At 42.8% G+C, this 19,438-nt stretch overlaps 1 protein-coding gene across 1 annotated transcript in view; it reads right to left on the reverse strand.

The window, feature by feature from the left end:
- Window positions 1-2,808: 2,808 nt before the first annotated feature.
- LOC104318911 (complement factor H-like) overlaps window positions 2,809-19,438 on the reverse strand; it is a 31,278-nt gene continuing 14,648 nt past the window's right edge. Inside the window, exons 8-19 of the mRNA XM_069789355.1 lie at window positions 18,108-18,290; window positions 14,413-14,595; window positions 12,908-13,090; window positions 11,420-11,599; window positions 9,679-9,885; window positions 8,305-8,481; window positions 7,461-7,637; window positions 6,272-6,448; window positions 4,800-4,982; window positions 3,842-4,045; window positions 3,350-3,547; window positions 2,809-3,208 (exon numbers count right to left, since the gene is read on the reverse strand). Coding sequence (XP_069645456.1) covers window positions 3,207-3,208; window positions 3,350-3,547; window positions 3,842-4,045; window positions 4,800-4,982; window positions 6,272-6,448; window positions 7,461-7,637; window positions 8,305-8,481; window positions 9,679-9,885; window positions 11,420-11,599; window positions 12,908-13,090; window positions 14,413-14,595; window positions 18,108-18,290 — 2,054 coding nt within the window. The 3' untranslated portion in view covers window positions 2,809-3,206. The remainder of the gene's footprint in view (window positions 3,209-3,349; window positions 3,548-3,841; window positions 4,046-4,799; window positions 4,983-6,271; window positions 6,449-7,460; window positions 7,638-8,304; window positions 8,482-9,678; window positions 9,886-11,419; window positions 11,600-12,907; window positions 13,091-14,412; window positions 14,596-18,107; window positions 18,291-19,438) is intronic.

The raw sequence follows: 19,438 nt of genomic DNA on the forward strand, positions 1-19,438 counted from the left end.
CCTATCAGCACACCTTGTACGGAAACATCCTGGAAATAGACTCCCACCTCTCTGCTCCTCCTACACTCACAATGATATGATATGTCAAAGCTGAATGATATTAAATGTGGATATGGCACATAGGTCTAGCAAACAGTCCCACTGATTTTAAAGGGAGTTGTAGATAGACAGCGGTTCACAGCCTTGAGGTGTTTGTCCCATCATCATGCTCAGAAATTTCACTTGCTTCCTACTGAATCTTAAAGTAAGGACTGCAGTCTTCTCTTTTCTGGTCCTAGATGTGTATGAAAGTGTTTCTACCTCAAAGCTAAAGGAGGAAAAGAACAGAAATATTTGGGATTCCAGTTCTGACCAGAAAAGAACTAAGGAAACATTCCTTTTTTCAGTGTGAATGAAATGCAACTAAATCAATCTAAATGTACCATGTCAGCAACCAAGCGTGAACAATATCATCTGCAACGCTACATAGCATTCATCTGTACATGTCAGCAAAATTATTCCAGTGATACTGGAAACATACTTGTATATTTCAAACATACTTGAAACATGCTGATAAACACCTACTTTACCTGCTGTGGTCCTGGATAAAATAACCAAGTCAAGGTGATTGCAAAGCAAAGAGCTCCTTGCTTGTATCAGTGAGCCTCTTGGATGGCCAACGAAATAACAGTGAAGAAAAGATCAAATCCTCCATCAAATTATCAGATGGAAATATTACTTCTAAAAATGCAAAAGCCTTTCCTCATATATCATGATTATAAAAAAATTACAGCCACTATTTGGGTGTAAATTTGAGATTAATTGACTGATGCTGGTTTTCTTGAAAACAGATATGCTTCCACCAACTGGGAAATAGGGATTGCCACCTTCTTTTGATAATGGAAATAAATATCACTATCTTCTCCTTGAAAGAATATACACTGGCTTCAACAGTGGAATATGGATATCTATATTTCTGTGAAATTAAGGAAAATAATATTGTCAGATAAAATGCTGGCCAATGGAGAGACTTACTAGTTAAGTTGCTGAAGATGTGTGTTCTATAAAATAAGATGCAAACAGAAATACAAATATAATAGAAATAGAAAGATACAAAAAAAGATACTTACATTTTTAACATAAAGTGCCTTTCTATTGCAGCCCCTAAATCTCAACAAACCACCATGCAAAAAGGTATATCATTTTATTTGAAGAGCAGTTCTGTACTGCATTCACTATTTTTACTGAGCAAGCACACCACGAGAGAAAGAGCTTCACAAGACAAATAATAAAGATTTAAAAAAAAAAAACCCAACATTACTGACAATGAATAAATGTTGTTAAATCCATATTGTCTTTTTTAATTAAGCCATTAATATTTCATTATCGAAATTCACGCTACCTTAATTTATTAAAAGATATAATCAAAAGTGACTATATTTTGCCTGTTTTCCTAAAATGGTAGGAATTCTATTATGCACTAAGGTAAAAATATTGAGAGACAGGGATTACTTGGATTATGATTTGGTAATCTAATTCTTAATTCTATCACCACAGAAGAAGAGATAAATAGCCTTTTTTATTTTTTTTTATACATCTGCTGATTTGATTTGCATCCTCACTGGCCGCAGGGAGAAACAACACTAAGGCTAGAATTAATTTCAAAGAATGCAAATGCGTTTAATTACTGTGAGGCCCAAGGGTGCTTTTCCTATGAATGTTTCATCCCCAGCTCTGCATCGCCAAGCCCAGTGCCACAGCAAAATGGATGCAGTAGCCTTCAATGAGCATGGCCAAGCCTCTGAGGTCCTTTAACCCCTCAAAAACTTCTTCTGAATGTACGCATAACACGGGATGTTTGTCTGTGAGCAGAGGACAGGATGGGGTGGATTATAGAAATTAAGACAGCATCAAGTTGATGAACACTGAGGCAAAGAATGCATCGAGTACTTCAGCTTCATGTGGGGCTGCTGTCACTAACAGTGACACATTTTTCTTTTTTATTGTTTTAATGCTAGTGTAGTAATAGAATATCTTCTTGTGATGCTTGCTGTCCCTTGCAAGTGTCACTCTAGATGAGCTGCAGCTTTCCTAACACTACCCATACAGGCCAAGTCAATGCCATGGACAGTTCAACTTGTTGCGTGTTTTTGCCTCAATCTCCTGTACATTGATTTCTTTTCTGCTTCAAAACTCTATGTGAAGTCTCTGATTAGACAAGCCAGAGTCCTGGTAAATGTGTTTTTCCTCCTGAGCATCAGAATTGAATATTCCTGTGCTTGGAAGATTCTGTCCTTCCAGACCTGTAAGATTTTCTGGACTCCTTTATAACTCCCCAGCAATCCCACCTACTAGTTTCCTAAATGAGCGAAAATCTGCTCTCCTAAGGTGCATGATTTGTACTGCTACATGATTTTCTCTCTCCCCTCTGAATCAAGAACTCCATTAGTACATGGTCACCACACCCACGGCTGCCATTGATATCCACAATCCCAGACATTTCTTCCTTGACAGTGAGCAGCAGATGGAGCTGTGTGCTCTGTGGAGTGGCCCATCCAGGGCCTGGACCAAGAAGTCATCCCCACCTCCACCCAGAAACCCCCATTACTTGCATCCCAACATCTTGCCCTTCCAGCAAATGTCAGGGAGGCTCAATCCCCCAGAAGAACTGGGCCTGTGATGTAGAGACTTCCTTGAGTCGTTGAAAAGAGACTCCACTCACTTGCTCATCCTGATCAGGCAGTCAGGACACTCACCTCTGCCATGACCCCAGGCTAGTTTCCAGGCAAGCACACGGAGAAGGAGCAGACAAGGCCAAACACACTCTACTTGCTCATTATTACCTGCGGGCTTTAATTCTTGTCTCAGTATGCCACCAAAGCCGGCCTATTTCAGGACACAATTGCTAATAAAAATAACAGTAAGATCAACATAGAATGGATAAAATGCAAGAACAACCATTCCGATAGATAAAATGTAAACACATTTACAATACGTAAATACATTTACAAAAATGGATAAAATGTGGAGAAAATGTAAACACAATCATCCAATAATAAAAAGAAAAACATTGAGAAATTCCAAGACAGAACACTGGCTAAGCTGCAAACAAAGCACAGCAAAATGGGAAACGCCAGGAAAAATTGAGCTCAAATCACTGGGTCGGTTGAGGGATCTTTCACTTCCACAGCTGGGCTCCTTCATGCCATTTTCATTTATCCAAGCATTCCTGCGGCATAAAGAGAAGAAAGGGGAAAAGGCATGATGACCAAGCTCGACACATCGCAGTGGTTCCTCAGAGCAGTGGACAGGCAATTTCAGCAAAGCTGCCTCCTACAGCCCCTCTGTGTCCTTGGCACCGAGCACTTACATTTACATGAAGGATACTTAATCACTCCATCCAGGCATTCTGCTCTAAAATACTCAGGCCGTGAAACTTGATGGTAGAACCATCTGCATTCAAAGAAAACATACTCTCCAGAGCGATAGGTGGAAGAGCTCAACCGGCTTGATGACTGTAGTTGAATGTTGTTCCTTTCCATAATCCTCGCGTGCACTGTACAGTTCTCTGCAAAAAGTACTTCCATTATTTGCCTGTAGACCTCACACAGGGCAACTGATGCGCTGAAACTCTCGGTACTGGCTGAGAGCCCTTACCCCAGCAGTCTTTCCAGCTCAGGTACGCCAGACAATGGCTTTTTGGGGGCTCTGCCCCTCACCACCTGCAGCTCACAGGATGCTCCCACACCCTGGCTCCTCCCCAGGTGCTCCCCCAGGAAAGCTAAAGGCTTTCCCCTCGGCTTCAGCACTAAAAATGCAACAACAGAGCAGCTAAGCTGTGGCCAAACTGGAGATCACTTACTTCCTGGCTTGCACCGTGGATATTCTAATGTCCCCTCCACGCACTGTGCTCTGAAGGGAGAAGATGCTGGGTCTGCCAAATATCCTATTTTACACCGGAATTCAATAAAGTCACCCGATCTGGAATACAGCTTTCTTCTTCCTATGATCCATTTCAGTTCAATATTGTTTCTGCCCATGTCTTCTTCAGATGCTGTACAGGCCACTTGAAAAAGGCAAAGAGAAGAGTGTCATCGCTTCACACAGATGCACCACAGGTAACTTTTTTTCCCTAGAGCCTACAGAAGTTCTTTGCATCACAAGTGCTTCCAGCTACTTGCTCTGACCCTCTGTTACTTGCAACAGGAAAGACGTTCACATCCAAGCTAAAGGGAAAAAAGCCCATAGCTGAGATCCCACGCAGAGCTAAGGAGAAGCTTTTTCGCTCTGACAGCCATGCAGGGCAAGATTGAAGCATGGGTGGGGAAGTCGCCAGGCACCAATGAACTTCCCCATGTCTTTTTTGAGATCCCTTCTTCCCTTCTGCTCAGGACATCTCTAAATTTGTTTCCTCACGGCCACGTCACGGATGCACCCCCGGATTTCCCCAGCACTGCCACGCACTCAGACCCATCCTCCCCACTCCCAGCCTGCTGACTGTAGCAGCATCGCCAACTCAGGAGCACGCGGGAGCCCTGCACGGTGATGGAGATCCCCTCACACAGTGGGGTTCAGCCAAACTCCCCTCCTCCCAAACCCGTTGTGGTGGTGAGAGACAGCAGGCAGCAGGGGGGACTACATGAGCCAACTTCAAGAAGAAACTCCTTCTGGACAAAAGAAGGACGCGAGTCCGTTCTGCCCTGCCGGCATCGCAGCCCCAGCACAAGGGCTGCTGTACAAGTGATGCCCTCGGGATCTGGGAAAAAGACAACAGGAGCAGTCACATGGTCTTTGGCCACCCAGCATGTGCTTCAACCTACCTAGGCAAACCGGGGGGCTTGTCCACTGCCCATCAGTACAGGTGATATACCGAGATCCTTCCAGGACATAGAGACTTGGGCATTTGTACTCCAGAGTTGTACCTTGTCGATATTCTTGCATGGGGAAGGAAAGAAGGTCTCCGTTTTCAATAACTGGAGGCGGGCCACATTTCCCACCTTTCCCTGGAAGAAAATTCCCAATCAGAGAAAGCCACAAGAGTTTAATTGCAACAGAGGCCTGGCCACAAATACTACTGGACAGTACGTTGGCACTACTCTGAGAGAGCTGGAGGAAAGCAGAGAGAAAAAACATATACCTGGCAGGTGAAAAAGAGCAAGAGTTTCTCATTTCTCCAGTGCTGGGACTCATAGCTGCCAGTTCACCCCATCTGCCCACAGCTGAAGCACTTGCAGCTGCCTGCAGGACTTCCCCTCATCCCACACAATGGTGTAGCATTTGGCACAGCTCTTTCTGCAGAAGAGCCTGACACCCACCTCCTCCCTGTGCTGCCTGGGCAGTGAGAAAAGTGGATCCAAATGCAAACAGTAACAACTACCACTGAACTGCACCACTGCAGTCACTAATGGGACAGCCCTTGGGCTCTGTGGGCCACTTAGGGCCACCGGGGAGTTCACACGTGCCAATCCTGAAGCACTGCTGCCTCACGGATTTTTATACCTATTCAAGCACCACACTGCTGCCAAGTCTGGCCTTCCAATGGACCTTGCGTTGGGAAATCTTCAGAGAAGACCCAGGTCCCTTGGTACCAGCAGTGGGCCTCCTTGCACTTGGCATTCTGTTCTGGAGCCACAACATGGAGCCTCGTCTTAATTCATCTGCTGTTTCTGCACCCCTTTCAGCTCCCAGCTGGGTGGCGTTTGAGTCAAATGCTGCTGCATTGGTTCACGTGCTGAAACTTTCTGGATTTCTAACAAAAACAAGTGGGGCTGTTCAGGGCACTCATGAAATCCCAGGAGGCACCAACACAGTACCTAGGTATTGGCTCACACATCAAATTCTACCCTCAGTTGATTTAACAGTTGCTTTGACTCCATGGCATGCAATACAGCAATGCATCGTCTGCATTATCTGGATGTCAACTGGCAGGGAAGCTGTGGGCTCTGCTCTCCAACACTGACAGCAAAATTTCTCACTCTCTTCTCATCAGGCAGGCACCAAAAGTAGATTCTAAGAAGTCCAAGGGCTGCGACTCAAAATTAGACCTGGCCAGCAACTGCTCTCAGCCTCAGGGTGGTTTTCCAGATGTGGCCCTCTCAAGTGAAGCCACCTGGGTCACTCAGCTGCTAAACTCACCTGAGCAGATACCTGGGAAAATGGCTTTTTCCTGAGTGTGCCAGATACCTTGCATTTGTGCACAGTCACGAGACTGAAATTTGGAGAAGCAAATGCCACTGAGTCAGCTTCATGACAGTCTCACTGACAGGCGACTGTATGAAGAGAGAGAAATTACCTTTGCACTTTGGCAGCACTGTCCAGGTCCCATTCCGACACGTGACGGTGGCAGTCCCAGTCATCTCAAAACCTTGCCAGCACTGATAGCGAGCACTCTCCGCAGGCAAATACCTTGACTTTTTAACACCTTGAACTTTACCACCAGCAATTTCTGGAGGAGGTTCACACGTCACGTCTGAAAAGACACACTGCTGCAGTCAGGTTTGCAGTCCTTGAGGTGTTCCCCTATACAACAGACAGTTAAAGGCATCAACCTTGCTACAATTTCTGTCGAGATTTTCTGCCTCAGGTGGGTCACAGCTCCGAGAGTTCACCACGGAGAAAAAAATCAGGTGTGACAGTGGCAGCAGAACACTCTTTCTGGGACTCTCAGGAGATGGCAGGGTCAATGAGAGCTTCCAGAAAAAGCCAGCATTTTTGTAGCTACACCTCATGGCACAAGAAGCCACACCAGCCTTCCTGTGTGCCCATGTCCCTCGCTGGGGAGCCCTGGCATTCCTGGAAGTCACAGGGCCAGCAGCCAAGCTGGTGCTCTGCTGAACCACAGAGCTCCGGAGGAGCTTGTCAGCCAGCACTGCTCAGGGACAGGTGAGTGCAGTCAGCTCCATGGAGGTGTGAGAAAGCCAAGTAGCACTTGTTCGCCTGGCAGCCACGGACTTGGGCAGGGGACAGGAGCACAGTTCCCGACAGTTCCTTGTCACGGGAACACTCTTCCCACTTCCATAGCCAGAGCAGATCTTATGTGGTTGAGATCTGAGTCTCTGCTGGGGTCTGCATCGGTCAGAGTGGAGCCCTGGAGAAGAACGGCTCTTTCTCTCCCCTACTGCTTCTTCCATTCAGGCACTCCCTGACAGGTTTGAACAGAACAGAGGAGCCCTTACGTGTCTTTCTAGTGAAGGTCGCTGAAATGGCAGACTCTGGGGAAGTGCCCGTACCATGCAGGAGAATGACAGAGCAGCACATTTTAGGCCCTGCTTCTTCAAGACATTTTTGCTGTTGGTGAAAATATCCCTGGCATTTCTAGAAGCATCCAGCTAAATCAAAGTGCTGCGCAAGGAAGCAATAGCAAGCACAAAGTTGGGGTGCACAAAGAAAACGGAAGTAAAAAAGGTAAAGTCTTTAGCATGTTTAGGTAAACAAACAGTCCTCTCTATGCTAACAGGCAAGATGAAAGCACACATTCCTACCTCTGCAAGTTGGTGCTTGTGACCATTCTCCATTTGTACAAGTGACATAATTTCCACCCATCAGTTGAAAATTGCTTTCACACTCATACTGCACTCTGGCACCGGGCAGATACCTCTCCTGTTGAGTGCTTGTAATATAAGCATTGGGAATTTCAGGTGCGGCTCCACAGCTAACATCTGAAAAGAGAAGGGCATTTAAGAACAGTAGTGCAGCGATATGACAATCACAGAACATTGCACTCCGGAGCACCAGTGCTCCTGAGCAGCAAAAACGGTTTGCGTTATGCAGATCATTTTCTGCAGGCAGAAAAGGAAGATATTATGGTCTTTATTCTGCAATGCTTCACCACACATTTTTTTTTTTTTTGCCTAGAGTGACTAAAAAGAGAAAAGGAGTTGCAGAGATCAGCCCAATGTGCCGATTGGTGCTCTACAGCTTAATGTGCCAAAGGGCTGGAGAGTGAAATGATTTCCTTGCTATTTGAAGACCACTTTCAGCAACCAACATTCTAAGTGACGTGAAAATAAGATCTATTACCCCACCAGTTATCTCCCCCTCTGCAGCCAGCATCCATTCCTCCGTAACGCTCAGCCTGCTTGATTTCAGCAGAGAGCTACGTTTCAGCTACTAGCTTCAGCCCACAGGGGAAACCATTTCCTTGCTGACCTATCCTGCTTGTTGTTTCTCAGGAGCCAGAAAAATAGGTGTTGGAGCAGTCTATTCAAAGCAAGCCACCTCCTCGCTCTCTTGGCCTGACTCACCTGCATGCCTGAGCTGACATTACTTTAATTCACAACACGAGACTAAGAAGGGTCACAGACTACTTAGAGGTAGAACCTATACCTTCACAGAAGGGCGGTGCTGTCCAATTTCCTTCTCTGCAAATAATTTCGGGGGAACCAACAGTCAGGAACCCTGCATCACACTGGTAGCGAATTGTTTCACCAGGCTCATAGATTTCCTTGTTTCTGCCTTCAATTTGAGCATTGGCAACTTTCGGAACACTTCCACATGGCATCTCTGAAAAGATACAGAAAGTCGATGCTTGTGCTAATCTGACACACACACAGTGAGTGTAGTGTTTCTACCAAACAGATGCTGCAGGCAGCTTTTTGTAACATTAGCATTGTCATCCGCTGACAGTGGATTTTCTATAAAAGGTAGCATATGGAAAATTAAATTAGTCACTCCCCTAAATAGGCATGGACTTCATCACTGAAATATATAGATCCTGTTTCTAAACATGCCAGAAAATTTTAATAAAGGCTTCTGACCTTGTTGTGGTTTAACCCCAGCCAGCAACTAAACACCACGCAGCCGCTCACTCACTTCCCCCCCACCCAGTGGGATGGGGGAGAAAATCGGGAAAAGAAGTAAAACTCATGGGTTGAGATAAGAACGGTTTAATAGAACAGAAAAGAAGAAACTAATAGTGATAACGGTAACAGTAACAAAATGACAAGAGTAATAATAAGAGGATTGGAATATACAAATGATGCACAATGCAATTGCTCAGCACCTGCCGACCGACACCCAGTTAGTCCCCCAGCGGCGATCCCTCCCACCCCCACTCCCCCCAGTTTATATACTAGGTGTGATGTCACATGGTATGGAATATCCCTTTGGCCACTTTGGGTCAGCTGCCCTGGCTGTGTCCCCTCCCAACTTCTTGTGCCCCTCCAGCCTTCTTGCTGGCTGGGCATCTGTCGTGGTTTGAAGCTGAAAAATCCTTGACTTTAGACTAAACATTACTTAGCAACAACTGAAAACATCAGTGTTATCAATACCTTATACCTAACTCAAAAACATAGCACTGTACCAGCTAGGAAGACAAATAACTCTATCCCAGCTGAAACCAGGACAGACCTTTACTACACCGAAGTGGTTTCCATCACTGAAGCATCAAAGCAACTCCTAGTCACTAGTGGGCTACGTAGAAAAAAGATCCTTGGATTATGAGGATGTGCCCAGGACTCACATGGCAGAGCTATGAACTGAACAAAGATTGCAAGAATACAAAGGAATATTTAAAAACTAGACTGCATTCAAAAAGTCAGTCTTGCATCCAATCAGGATTGCTCTGAAGACATCCATGAGGGATGATAAGATTCCACAGCAAATTGTGGAGTTACTGGCTCTTGCTAGTCCACCTCCAGTTTAAAATTCTTTCAATTTCATTCTTGAATGCACTTCAAAAAAAGTATTTTTTGACATTACCCAAGCATGTAGGAGCTGAAGTCCAGTTTCCCATGGAACAAGTTATTTCCGATGGTCCATCTAAGATGTATCCAGAACGAGAAACATACTTAACTCTAGCACCAGCCAGATAAATTGTTTTCCCTTCTCTTTTAATTTTTGCGTTTCGATTTTCCAGCCTGGGAACGTCAGCACATTCTATGGGTTGTGGTGGCAAACATGGTCTTTCTAAAAAATACAGAAAACACAGATAAATAATACTGCAAGACTATTAATATTCCAATGACATATACCGTCTAAAACTGAAAAGAAAAAAAAAATGTAATCATCCAAATATAAATTAAATGGCTTAAAGGAAGATTAAGAAATCTCTAAGACACATGAACCAAATCTTCTCTCCTCTTTCTGTCCTACATGGGGTTTCTTTCTTTTCCTTTGAACCAAATTAAAGCTATTTTCTAGTTCATACCAAGGAGACACCGTTACAGCTTAGCATCAAGAACCGGGAAAATTTCATAGGCAGAGAAATAGAAGAGATATTATCTTGTTCTGAGATACTGAAAGTGAGTTTCTAGAATATTAGCTATTAAATTTTTCCACCATTAATAAAGTTGTACCAATGTCCCGAGGGGTTTTGTGATGACATGATGAAAATGAAAAAGAGAACAGAACTTACGAAGTATTATAATGTACTTCCTGATACATACAATGGATTAAATCTCTATGAAGCCCTCCTGAGTCAGGGCTGGCCCAATGCTTTCTTCTCCTATACTACTGTAGAGTGGGTGGACTTAAATTATATTTTATATGCCTTTTTAGTTATTAGCAAATGAGATTTTATTAGTTGACACATCAAGTTGAAAGCATATGTTTGCACTGAATTCCACAATACAAGAGATCTAATTACAGTCAAAGTTGCTGTTCGGTAACTGGGACTGGGAATTTTATTTCAGTAATAAGTTGTTTTATGAACAGCTCAAATATTTTTTTTGTTATTCTTCTCTATGTCTGCCACTTATCAGCAGAAATGGAGACTCACAGGCAACGCAGAAGAAGAGAAACCATGTGGCATCAGAATTTTGCAGCTTAAAAATACGGAAATGGTTGGCCCGTTGTACACATCAGTCACCAGCTGGCACCTCATTTTTCCTGTACTCAGCTATCTCCTGTTCATTTCTGAAAACACTTTTTTCTACCTCTTAATGCACTTCTGCTTACAAGATATCACCTGCATCGGTAATATTTTAACAATGATTACAGATTCCTCAGCATCTCTTAGAGTAGATGGCCTGAGTTATGTCATACCATTTATACTCCTATTACAGGAACAAGCCACAAAAAAGCAAAGGAGAAAAATCAGGAAAGAATAAAAAAAGAAAAAAAACCCCAAAGATTGCTACTACTACAACTAAATAATAAATAAGACTGATTTTTTTCACCAGGATAGTATTAAAGGCCCCCAGTCAAAACTGAGACTCCATTCTGCAATATACTAAACAAACAAATAAACACGCAGCTCTTGAGAGACTATCTGAAAGTTTTATATGCCTTCTTAGATAAGTCTGTGTAAATAAAAAGAGCGACTGTCCAGCAGCTGGTTAACTGCACTTTCTTTAGCAACTTACGTTCTATTGCTTTTCTGCGGTTACCTGTTCATGATAATCTTAACATAAATAATATCATCCTCCGGCTAATGATGACTGCAAATGGACAACACAGAATTCATAGTAAAATAAATAGGAAAAAATAATCCACTACTGACCCACACAGTAAGGTGGTGATTGCCATTTCCCTTCTATACATGTTATTTCATTCACACCGATGAGCTGGAAATTCTTCAGACATGAAAAAGCTATTTTACTCCCATCCTTGTAATTTCTTCCAACTGTTATCTGTTGAGCACCAGGCAGCTGAGGTGGAGGTGGGCACGTACTCTCCTCAGCTAAGGACACATACTCATGTTATAATAGAACATAAGACAAAGTGTAACAGTTCATCGCAGATTACAACACAACCAACGAAGAAAACACTGGTGTTTGTTAGATAATTCTTCAGTAGCTATCTCAAGCTTTAATTAATATTATGATCATTTTGTTCTGCTTCAGAAACACCAGAGCTGCCTTCAGATGCTCGTACGCTTTCAAACTCATAGAAAAGAGAGACACAGTTGCCTACACCAATCTAAGCTGGAGCTTCTTGTAGTCCTTCCTTTCCCTTCCACATAGCTGCACGCTCCTGTGTGCTTTCCCATTCCTCTCTCTCTGGTGAACTACTTTAGGAAAGCTGGACCAACTTCTGGGGTTCTTGTTTTGTTTTGTTGTTGTTTTTTTCTTCAGACTTATCTGATGATAACAGAGGTAAATGAGAATCGCAAAAGGAAACAAAGAAATAAACTTCAATTTTGCCACTCAAGGAATGAAGGGCTGCTCCTGCCAAAGGAAAGAAAAAGGGAGGGAAGGAGGTACATCTAGGAAGGAGGAGACATCCAGAGCTTGGTTTGTAGCTTCTAGTGGTTCCAGAAAACCGAGAAGGTAGGGACACTTGGTTTTGAAAGGGAACGCTCCCTCGAGTGATTGACACTCTGTGTACTTCTCCCACTTCCATGCACCATCTCCCAAGAATCTGGCATAATCAAAGCAGGCAACGAGGCGATGATTGTTTTACAATCATGCCTTCTACAGGCAATATCCTGCTCCGCTATACATAAAGGCAGTCTTACAAGCATCCAACCTTTGGTGTGTATTATGTAAAGGGCAGTGTCCTCTAGGTCTGTGCTTTTGAATAGGCCAACACAGCTTTTTTCTTATTGTTTCACTAGGAAGCGATTGGAAAAAATAGAAGGAAAAAAAAAAAAAGAAAAATCAGGAATAGAAAACTTTGGCTGGAGCTTGAGCTATAAGCTACTCTCATTTGCACCATGGTAAAGCCCTTTTGAAGAACCGAGCTTAGGTTTATCATTGCATCTTCTCCTCAAATCAGAAGTGGCAGTGACAACTCTTCCAATTGTCAGGGTAGAGATTATTAAGTCTGCCTCACTAAAACAGTGCGTCTCTAAACCTAGTTAACTGTTCAAATGATTCCCATAATTATTCATGGCTATCCTTCAGCATATAATCGAGTAAGCATATATATAAGCATGTAAGCGTTTCTATTTCAGACTAGTGCCACAGCAATGCTAAGAAGCTTCAATAATGAGCATTTATCATTCCTACATAAAAAAAAGAAATTGTATACAAATCTAAAAACATACCTGTACATTCAATCTCTGGTGACCATTTTCCAGACACACAAGTTGCCTGTTTAATACTTTTGTCAGCTGATGTACATATATAATGTATAACTCCATGGAACCTAGTCTCCCTTCCTGGCTTGGGAAGAGGACCATTGTGCACAAGCTCAACATTCATTGGAAGTACACACTGAGGAGATGGATCTGAAAAAAATCAGCAAAAAGACCTGAAAAAAAGATTTTGTTTAGATAATATATACGTACGCATTCATTGATGAATAGGTCATCAGTTTCCTAACGCGTGTCCATGTGAAAGTGTTTTTTTACTTACTGTAGTTTGAAGTAACTCCTGATTCCTATATTACAGAAACAGAATGATTTTTTTGCTGAGTGTAGTAAATAATATAAAAACTTAACATTCTTTTCTTCCCTAAAACTATAAAAAGGTAGCAAGATGAGCAAGAAGAGGAACCTTCTTTTGCTTGTAGAAACAGGTGCATAAAGGAAGTACTACTCCACACACTGAAATATGCATCAGGTATCAGTCTCCTATGGAATTGTATTTAAGTCATAACCAGGTCTTGTGTCCTTGACTGGTGATTCTGAGAGTCAGAACACAGGCTACTTGTGAAAGCTAAGCAGACTGTGTTTTGTGCCAGATTCAATCCTCAACGTAATTGTAAATAAAGGTACGGTGTACTCAAATCACTGAAGAATATAAAATCACTTCTGAAGAAAGGGGGAACCCAGAAATGGATGTCTATTATAAATTGTATCCTGTTAAAGATAAGTGAAGTGCTGGAGTAATTTATCCCAGACAAGAATCCTTCTTGTCCAGTGTCGCCTTTGTCTTAAATTACTGTCTCCAATGTAATTTTTTTTTTTCTTTTTATTACGAAAAGGCTTTGGTTTGTATCTTTTTGAAAGACATTACTTTCATTCAATTTATGCACTGCAAAACCAAATGGGAAGATGAGAAAAAAGAGAAAACTACTGATCAGAAATGAAACGGACTAATGCACATAAAAATGGTGAGGATGGGGTAAGCCTAGTACATTGTAGCTATTAGTATTATCTTTAATTCCCAGTAGGATTTTAAAAAAGCGAAGTAGTATACAGAGACATCAGACTACAAGTAATTAGTGCAACAGGCTCACTACTTAATTGCAGATAGGTCCCAAGGCTTCTGAAGGGTCGTTACCAGGGAGGAACACCGGAAAAATGGGTAAAAGGCACCGTACACCAAAGATGTATCCCCATGCTTGATTTTACTCACGGTGCAAGTGTCTGTTTCCTTCCCCAAACCTACTCAGAGCGCTTACAAAGTTCTAGGTGCAGAGTCTTTCCAGGACAAAGGACATGTTCACATTTAAAAGAGGAAAAAAAAAAAAACAACCCTTCATTGAGATCCATGAAACTATAGTATCTCTGGCTGCATATTGACTGCTGAAGTCCTTGAGATTTTGAATAGAACTATGTTACACTTACATCTGAAATATCATGAAAATGTTATGGAAATAGATTACCGGCACAAACAGGTAAAGGCTTCCATTCCCCATTAAGACATTTTATTTTCATTTCCTTAGAATTGCCAGAGCCTTGTTTACATCCACAAATCACTTCATCACCGTGCGAAAACTGGGTCTGGTCTTCCTGATGAAGAACAACATTCGGAATAGAGGAAGGTGATCCACATGGCATTTTGTCTTCTGTTGAAAAGAGCAGAAGTATTCCACAATAATATTGGAGTCCTACAGGAATAGCTAAAAGAACTTAAATAAAAATAACTATATTTGCATTTGGTGAGTCAAACCTACTCCCGTTAACTGTAACAACTAAATTTCAACACAGCTGGAGTACGTATATCTTTTAGTCAGTTTACTAAATCCCTCTCCTGTCTTTTCCCTTCCTTTTCCATCACTGTGGTAACTCCACAGCACGCTCCACAAGTAGTTTCAGCTAACATTACTGTCCCAAACTGTTTTTCATTGGCACATAAACCCTAAAGCGTAAGAAAAACTTCAGTTAATCCAACTCACCTGGATCCCTGAGTAGGATCAATCCAACTCACCCGGATCCCTGATTCTGATCAGTCAAAATTATATTTGATCATATGTCTACACATTTGTAATGTGTACTTTCAGTTAGCATTATTACAAGAACTGAAAACGATTGTACCATCACTTAGAGGGCTGCAGCACTGTCACCTCTGTGTGACAACAGCAGTTCCTGCTTTGGGCTGTCACTATTCTAATGGTAGTGACAACAAAGGGTAATGGCTTGCAGAGGAGTGCGGCATGAGAATAGTCTTTTTTGAAGGAGGAAAAAGGCATGTAAGGGGAAGAAGGGCATACAGCCTGCTCTTAATGTGGGAGTGGGAAGACCCATGATAAAGTCAAAGACTGAATTTGAACAATGCTGCACTCAAGTTTGGACCACTCTTCTTTCAAGCCTGCGCACTGAAACCATTTCCACTGGAGCAAGGATTGAAAAGTTGCAAGCTCCATGCTGTACATTTTTAAACCATCAGCGTTGCTCGTGGAAGACGTGTCAGAATGTATTATGTGTAGGGACAGAGTAAACCAGTCCGTAAAAACCCCACCATTTACTGGTCCTGTTATTAGATCATCCTGCACCATAAGAACACCCTGAATTATTTTCTGTATTTACAGATTTTCAGCTTGAATATTCCATTCTACTTCAATTCCGAGACACTGTCTGTATTGGCTTTGTGTGGCAAGGTTTTGGGGGTGGGGGGGTGGGGGTGGGGTGTCACAGGGGTGGCTTCTGTGAGAAGCTGCTGGAAGCTTCCCCTGTGTCCGACAGAGCCCATACCAGCTGGCTCTAAGATGGACCCGCTGCCGGCCAAGGCCAAGCCAACCAGCGATAGTGGTAGCGCCTCTGGGATAACATATTTAAGAAGGAAAAAAGTTGCTGGGACAGACAGAGACGGCAGCCGAAGAGAGGAGCGAGAACGTGTAAGAGAAACAACCCTGCAGACACCAAGGTCAGTGAAGAAGGAGGGGGAGGAGATGCTCCGGGCACCAGAACAGAGATTCCCCTGCAACCCATGGGGAAGACTATGGTGAGGCAGGCTGTCCCTCTGCAGCCCGGGGAGGTCCACAGTGGAGCAGATATCCACCTGCAGCCCATGGAGGACCCCACGCCGGAGCAGGTGGGTGCCCAAAGGAGGATGTGATCCCGTGGGAACCCCGCGCTGGAGCAGGTTCCTGGCAGGACCTGCGGATCTGTGGAGAGAGGAGCCCACGGAGCAGGTTTTCTGGCAGGACTTGTGACCCCGTGGGGGGCCCACGCTGGAGCAGTGTGCTCCTGAAGGACTGCACCCCATGGAGGGGACCCATGCTGGAGCAGTTTGTGAAGAACTGCAGCCCGTGGGAAGGACCCATGTTGGAGAAGTTCGTGGAGGACTGTCTCCCGTGGGAGGGACCCCACGCTGGGGCAGGGAAGAGTGTGATGAGTCCTGCCCCTGAGGACGACGGAGCGGCAGAAATAACATGTGATGAACTGACCGTAACCCCATTCCCCGTCCCCCTGCGCTGCTGGGGGGTAGGTAGAGAATCCGGGAGTGAAGTTGTGCCCGGGAAGAAGGGAGGGGCGGAAGGGAGGTGTTTTGAGATTTGGTTTTATTTCTCATTACCCTACTCTGGTTGACTGGTAATAAATTGAGTTAATTTTCCCCAAGCTGAGTCTGTTTTGCCCGCGACGGTAATTGGTGAGTGATCTCTCCCTGTCCTTATCTTGACCCACAAGCCCTTGGTTATATTTTCTCTCCCCTGTTCAGCTGAGGAGGGGGGAGTGATAGAATGGCTTTGGTGGGCACCTGGCGTCCACCCAGGGTCAACCCACCAGACTGTCTCAACAAACAAATAGTAGTTTTGCACAAGCAATTTCAACTCCTGTTGTTGACACTCATACTGTCAGGTTTGAGGTGCACTACCTACTGACATGCACAGAAAGTGGGTGCTTTTGCTTAAGCGGGAGACTTGACTGTAGAACTATTCACCATTTCAGTATCAGGAAATAAAAAAAAACCAAACCGTTGGACATGTCTGACTCTAGCCTAGGGAAAGCAGCAACATACGTAATGCATTCATAGTCATCGTGTTTGTAGCCCTGTGTCCCAGTAACATACAGTATTGCCATTGCTAGAAAGAGGCCACAGAGTTTGTACTGAGCTTGCAAGGCCTCAGGACGGAAGCTTATCAGGCTTACTTTGTCAGAACTTGTCCTGACCTGCCTGGAGGCTTGGTCTTACTTATTTTAGATGTAACAGCAATTTTTCCAGTGACCAGGCTATAGCTAATTTATTTTACTTTTGGTTATCTCTGTATGGCACAACCATGGTTTTATATACATAGTAGAAACAAGTTTTTAGTGAATACAGGGCTGGTATGATAACAGAGCCCTTGAGAACTGGGGACAAAGGTTGGGTGTGGCAGGGTAGAGGCACGGGATGGTAAGAGACAGGGCACAGCCTGGCACCCCAAGGCTACAAACAGCTCACAAAAGGCCAACTTAGACCTGGAGCTGATCAAAACTAGTTTTAGGGACAACACAAAGAACAAGTATCATCTAACGTATTTACAACACGCTAAACATACCTAATTCACAACCTGTAGACCAAACCTAAAAATTACCCCAAGCAGATCCTGTAGGGAGGAAGAGGAAATCATCAGCATCAACATCTTATTCCCCCCAGTGAATGACTTGAGATACTGGTAATGTTCTGTAACTTCCCTCCAAAACACACCAGGCTGAAGACGTTGACTTTAGGACCCAGAGGGGCAGTGGAAGGGTGAGCATAAAACCAGAAAAAGGGGTGAGTAAGAGAAAGTGTGTGTATAACAATTGTAATTCTATATTATAAATAGAATATTCTTATTATTCTGTATTAGATATTCTGTATTATTTATATGTTTAAAATTATTCTTTATATATTACATATTTATTTTATTTTTCTTGCTGTAGTAATTTGACCTGGACTCACAACAATTCTTTGATTGGACTGTTGAGATTTCAATTATACTGTTAATAAAGTTTTGGCTTTATATATAGTGTGTGTTTACTTTTCATCCATAACATGATTTTGAATGTAACATATTATACCTGCAAATATGTAATTTTAATCGTGAAAATATCTGTGAAGTATTAGCCTACATTGAATTATAGACTTCTCACAAGTAAGAGTCATATAGATTACCAATGCAAGAGGGAGGAGACGACCATTGTCCATCAATACATTCTATTTCCTTTGATCCAACCAATTTAAATGCAACGTTGCATTCATAGTGCTCTCTGTCCCCATGCTGATACTGTTCCACAGAGCCACCAGCCATATTTCCATTGGTAACCACAGGTGGAGGTCCACAGCCTCTGGCGTTCACTGAAATTAAGAGATCAAATTCATGCTCTGAACTCAGAACTTTTTGCACAGTTATATGTTAAGTGCAACATAAAATAGATCGAATTTGTTGTTTAAAATTAAGAAAAATCAGTAGAACAAGTTAAACAAACAGGTCATTGGTTTATGCCTTTGAATATCTAGATTTATGTTGGGCTGGAGATCACAAACAGATATGCATGACCCTGGCTCACTCTATCTTACTTCCATGCACTGTCAATTGCCTGCTATGATGAAAGAAGTGGTTGATAAAACTAACCCAGTTTTAAAAGGAAAAAAGTGTTACATGGATGACAACTTCAGTATTCTTAAAAAAAAAAAAAAAAAAAGGTGAAAATCCTACAAGCAATAATAACCTATGTTATAAAAACATCCAGCAAGTGGTATGTACTGTATATTAAAGGAATTCACTTCTGATGGAGTGAATGGAACTCCTGTTAAGGGAGCTTAAAATGTCAGTTTTAAATGCAAAAGAGAGTGAGCAAATAGAAGGATGACAGCATGAAAGACAACAAGGAAATTGATTGAGTGGGAAGAAAGGGAGATGAGAAATACAAGATCTCTTCATTCTCTCAAGCTTCCTCATGAAAGGGCATAGCACCAGGAAAAGAAACTTTTCAGATGCCAGTAAGTCGTGCTCTGTCTTAAAAACGATGAGAAGAATAGGGGCATATATCTTCTCTTCTGCATAAGTTTGTTCATCCTACCGGATGAAGCTGAGGGATACCACAGGGAAAACCCTTCACTCAGTTTCTTTTGCTTGGGTCCAGCTCTGTGTCATGTCCAAACCGTATTTTTTCCTTCAATATCATGTGATCAGACAAAGGAACATAGGGTACAACATCTGATGGGTATCAACATTAGGCAGTGGCAAAACTTAGGACATTCAGGATACAGTAAGAGAGGACATTACTCAAATCAATCACTCCTGGCTGCCATACTGCACATTATTTTTGCCTTTTTGAATAATAAATAATTTTTCATACATTACAGTCAATAACTTGAGTGAAATTTTGTGAAAGCCATTTACCAGCTCACTTTCAGTTATTGCAGAACTCCAATTAGCATAACTAAAGGTAGCAGAAAGTTCAACATTGGAAGTTCAACTGTTCAGAATCTTTCACATGAAA

This window comes from Haliaeetus albicilla, chromosome 8, assembly GCF_947461875.1.
Source record: "Haliaeetus albicilla chromosome 8, bHalAlb1.1, whole genome shotgun sequence".
Lineage (NCBI taxonomy): Eukaryota > Metazoa > Chordata > Aves > Accipitriformes > Accipitridae > Haliaeetus > Haliaeetus albicilla.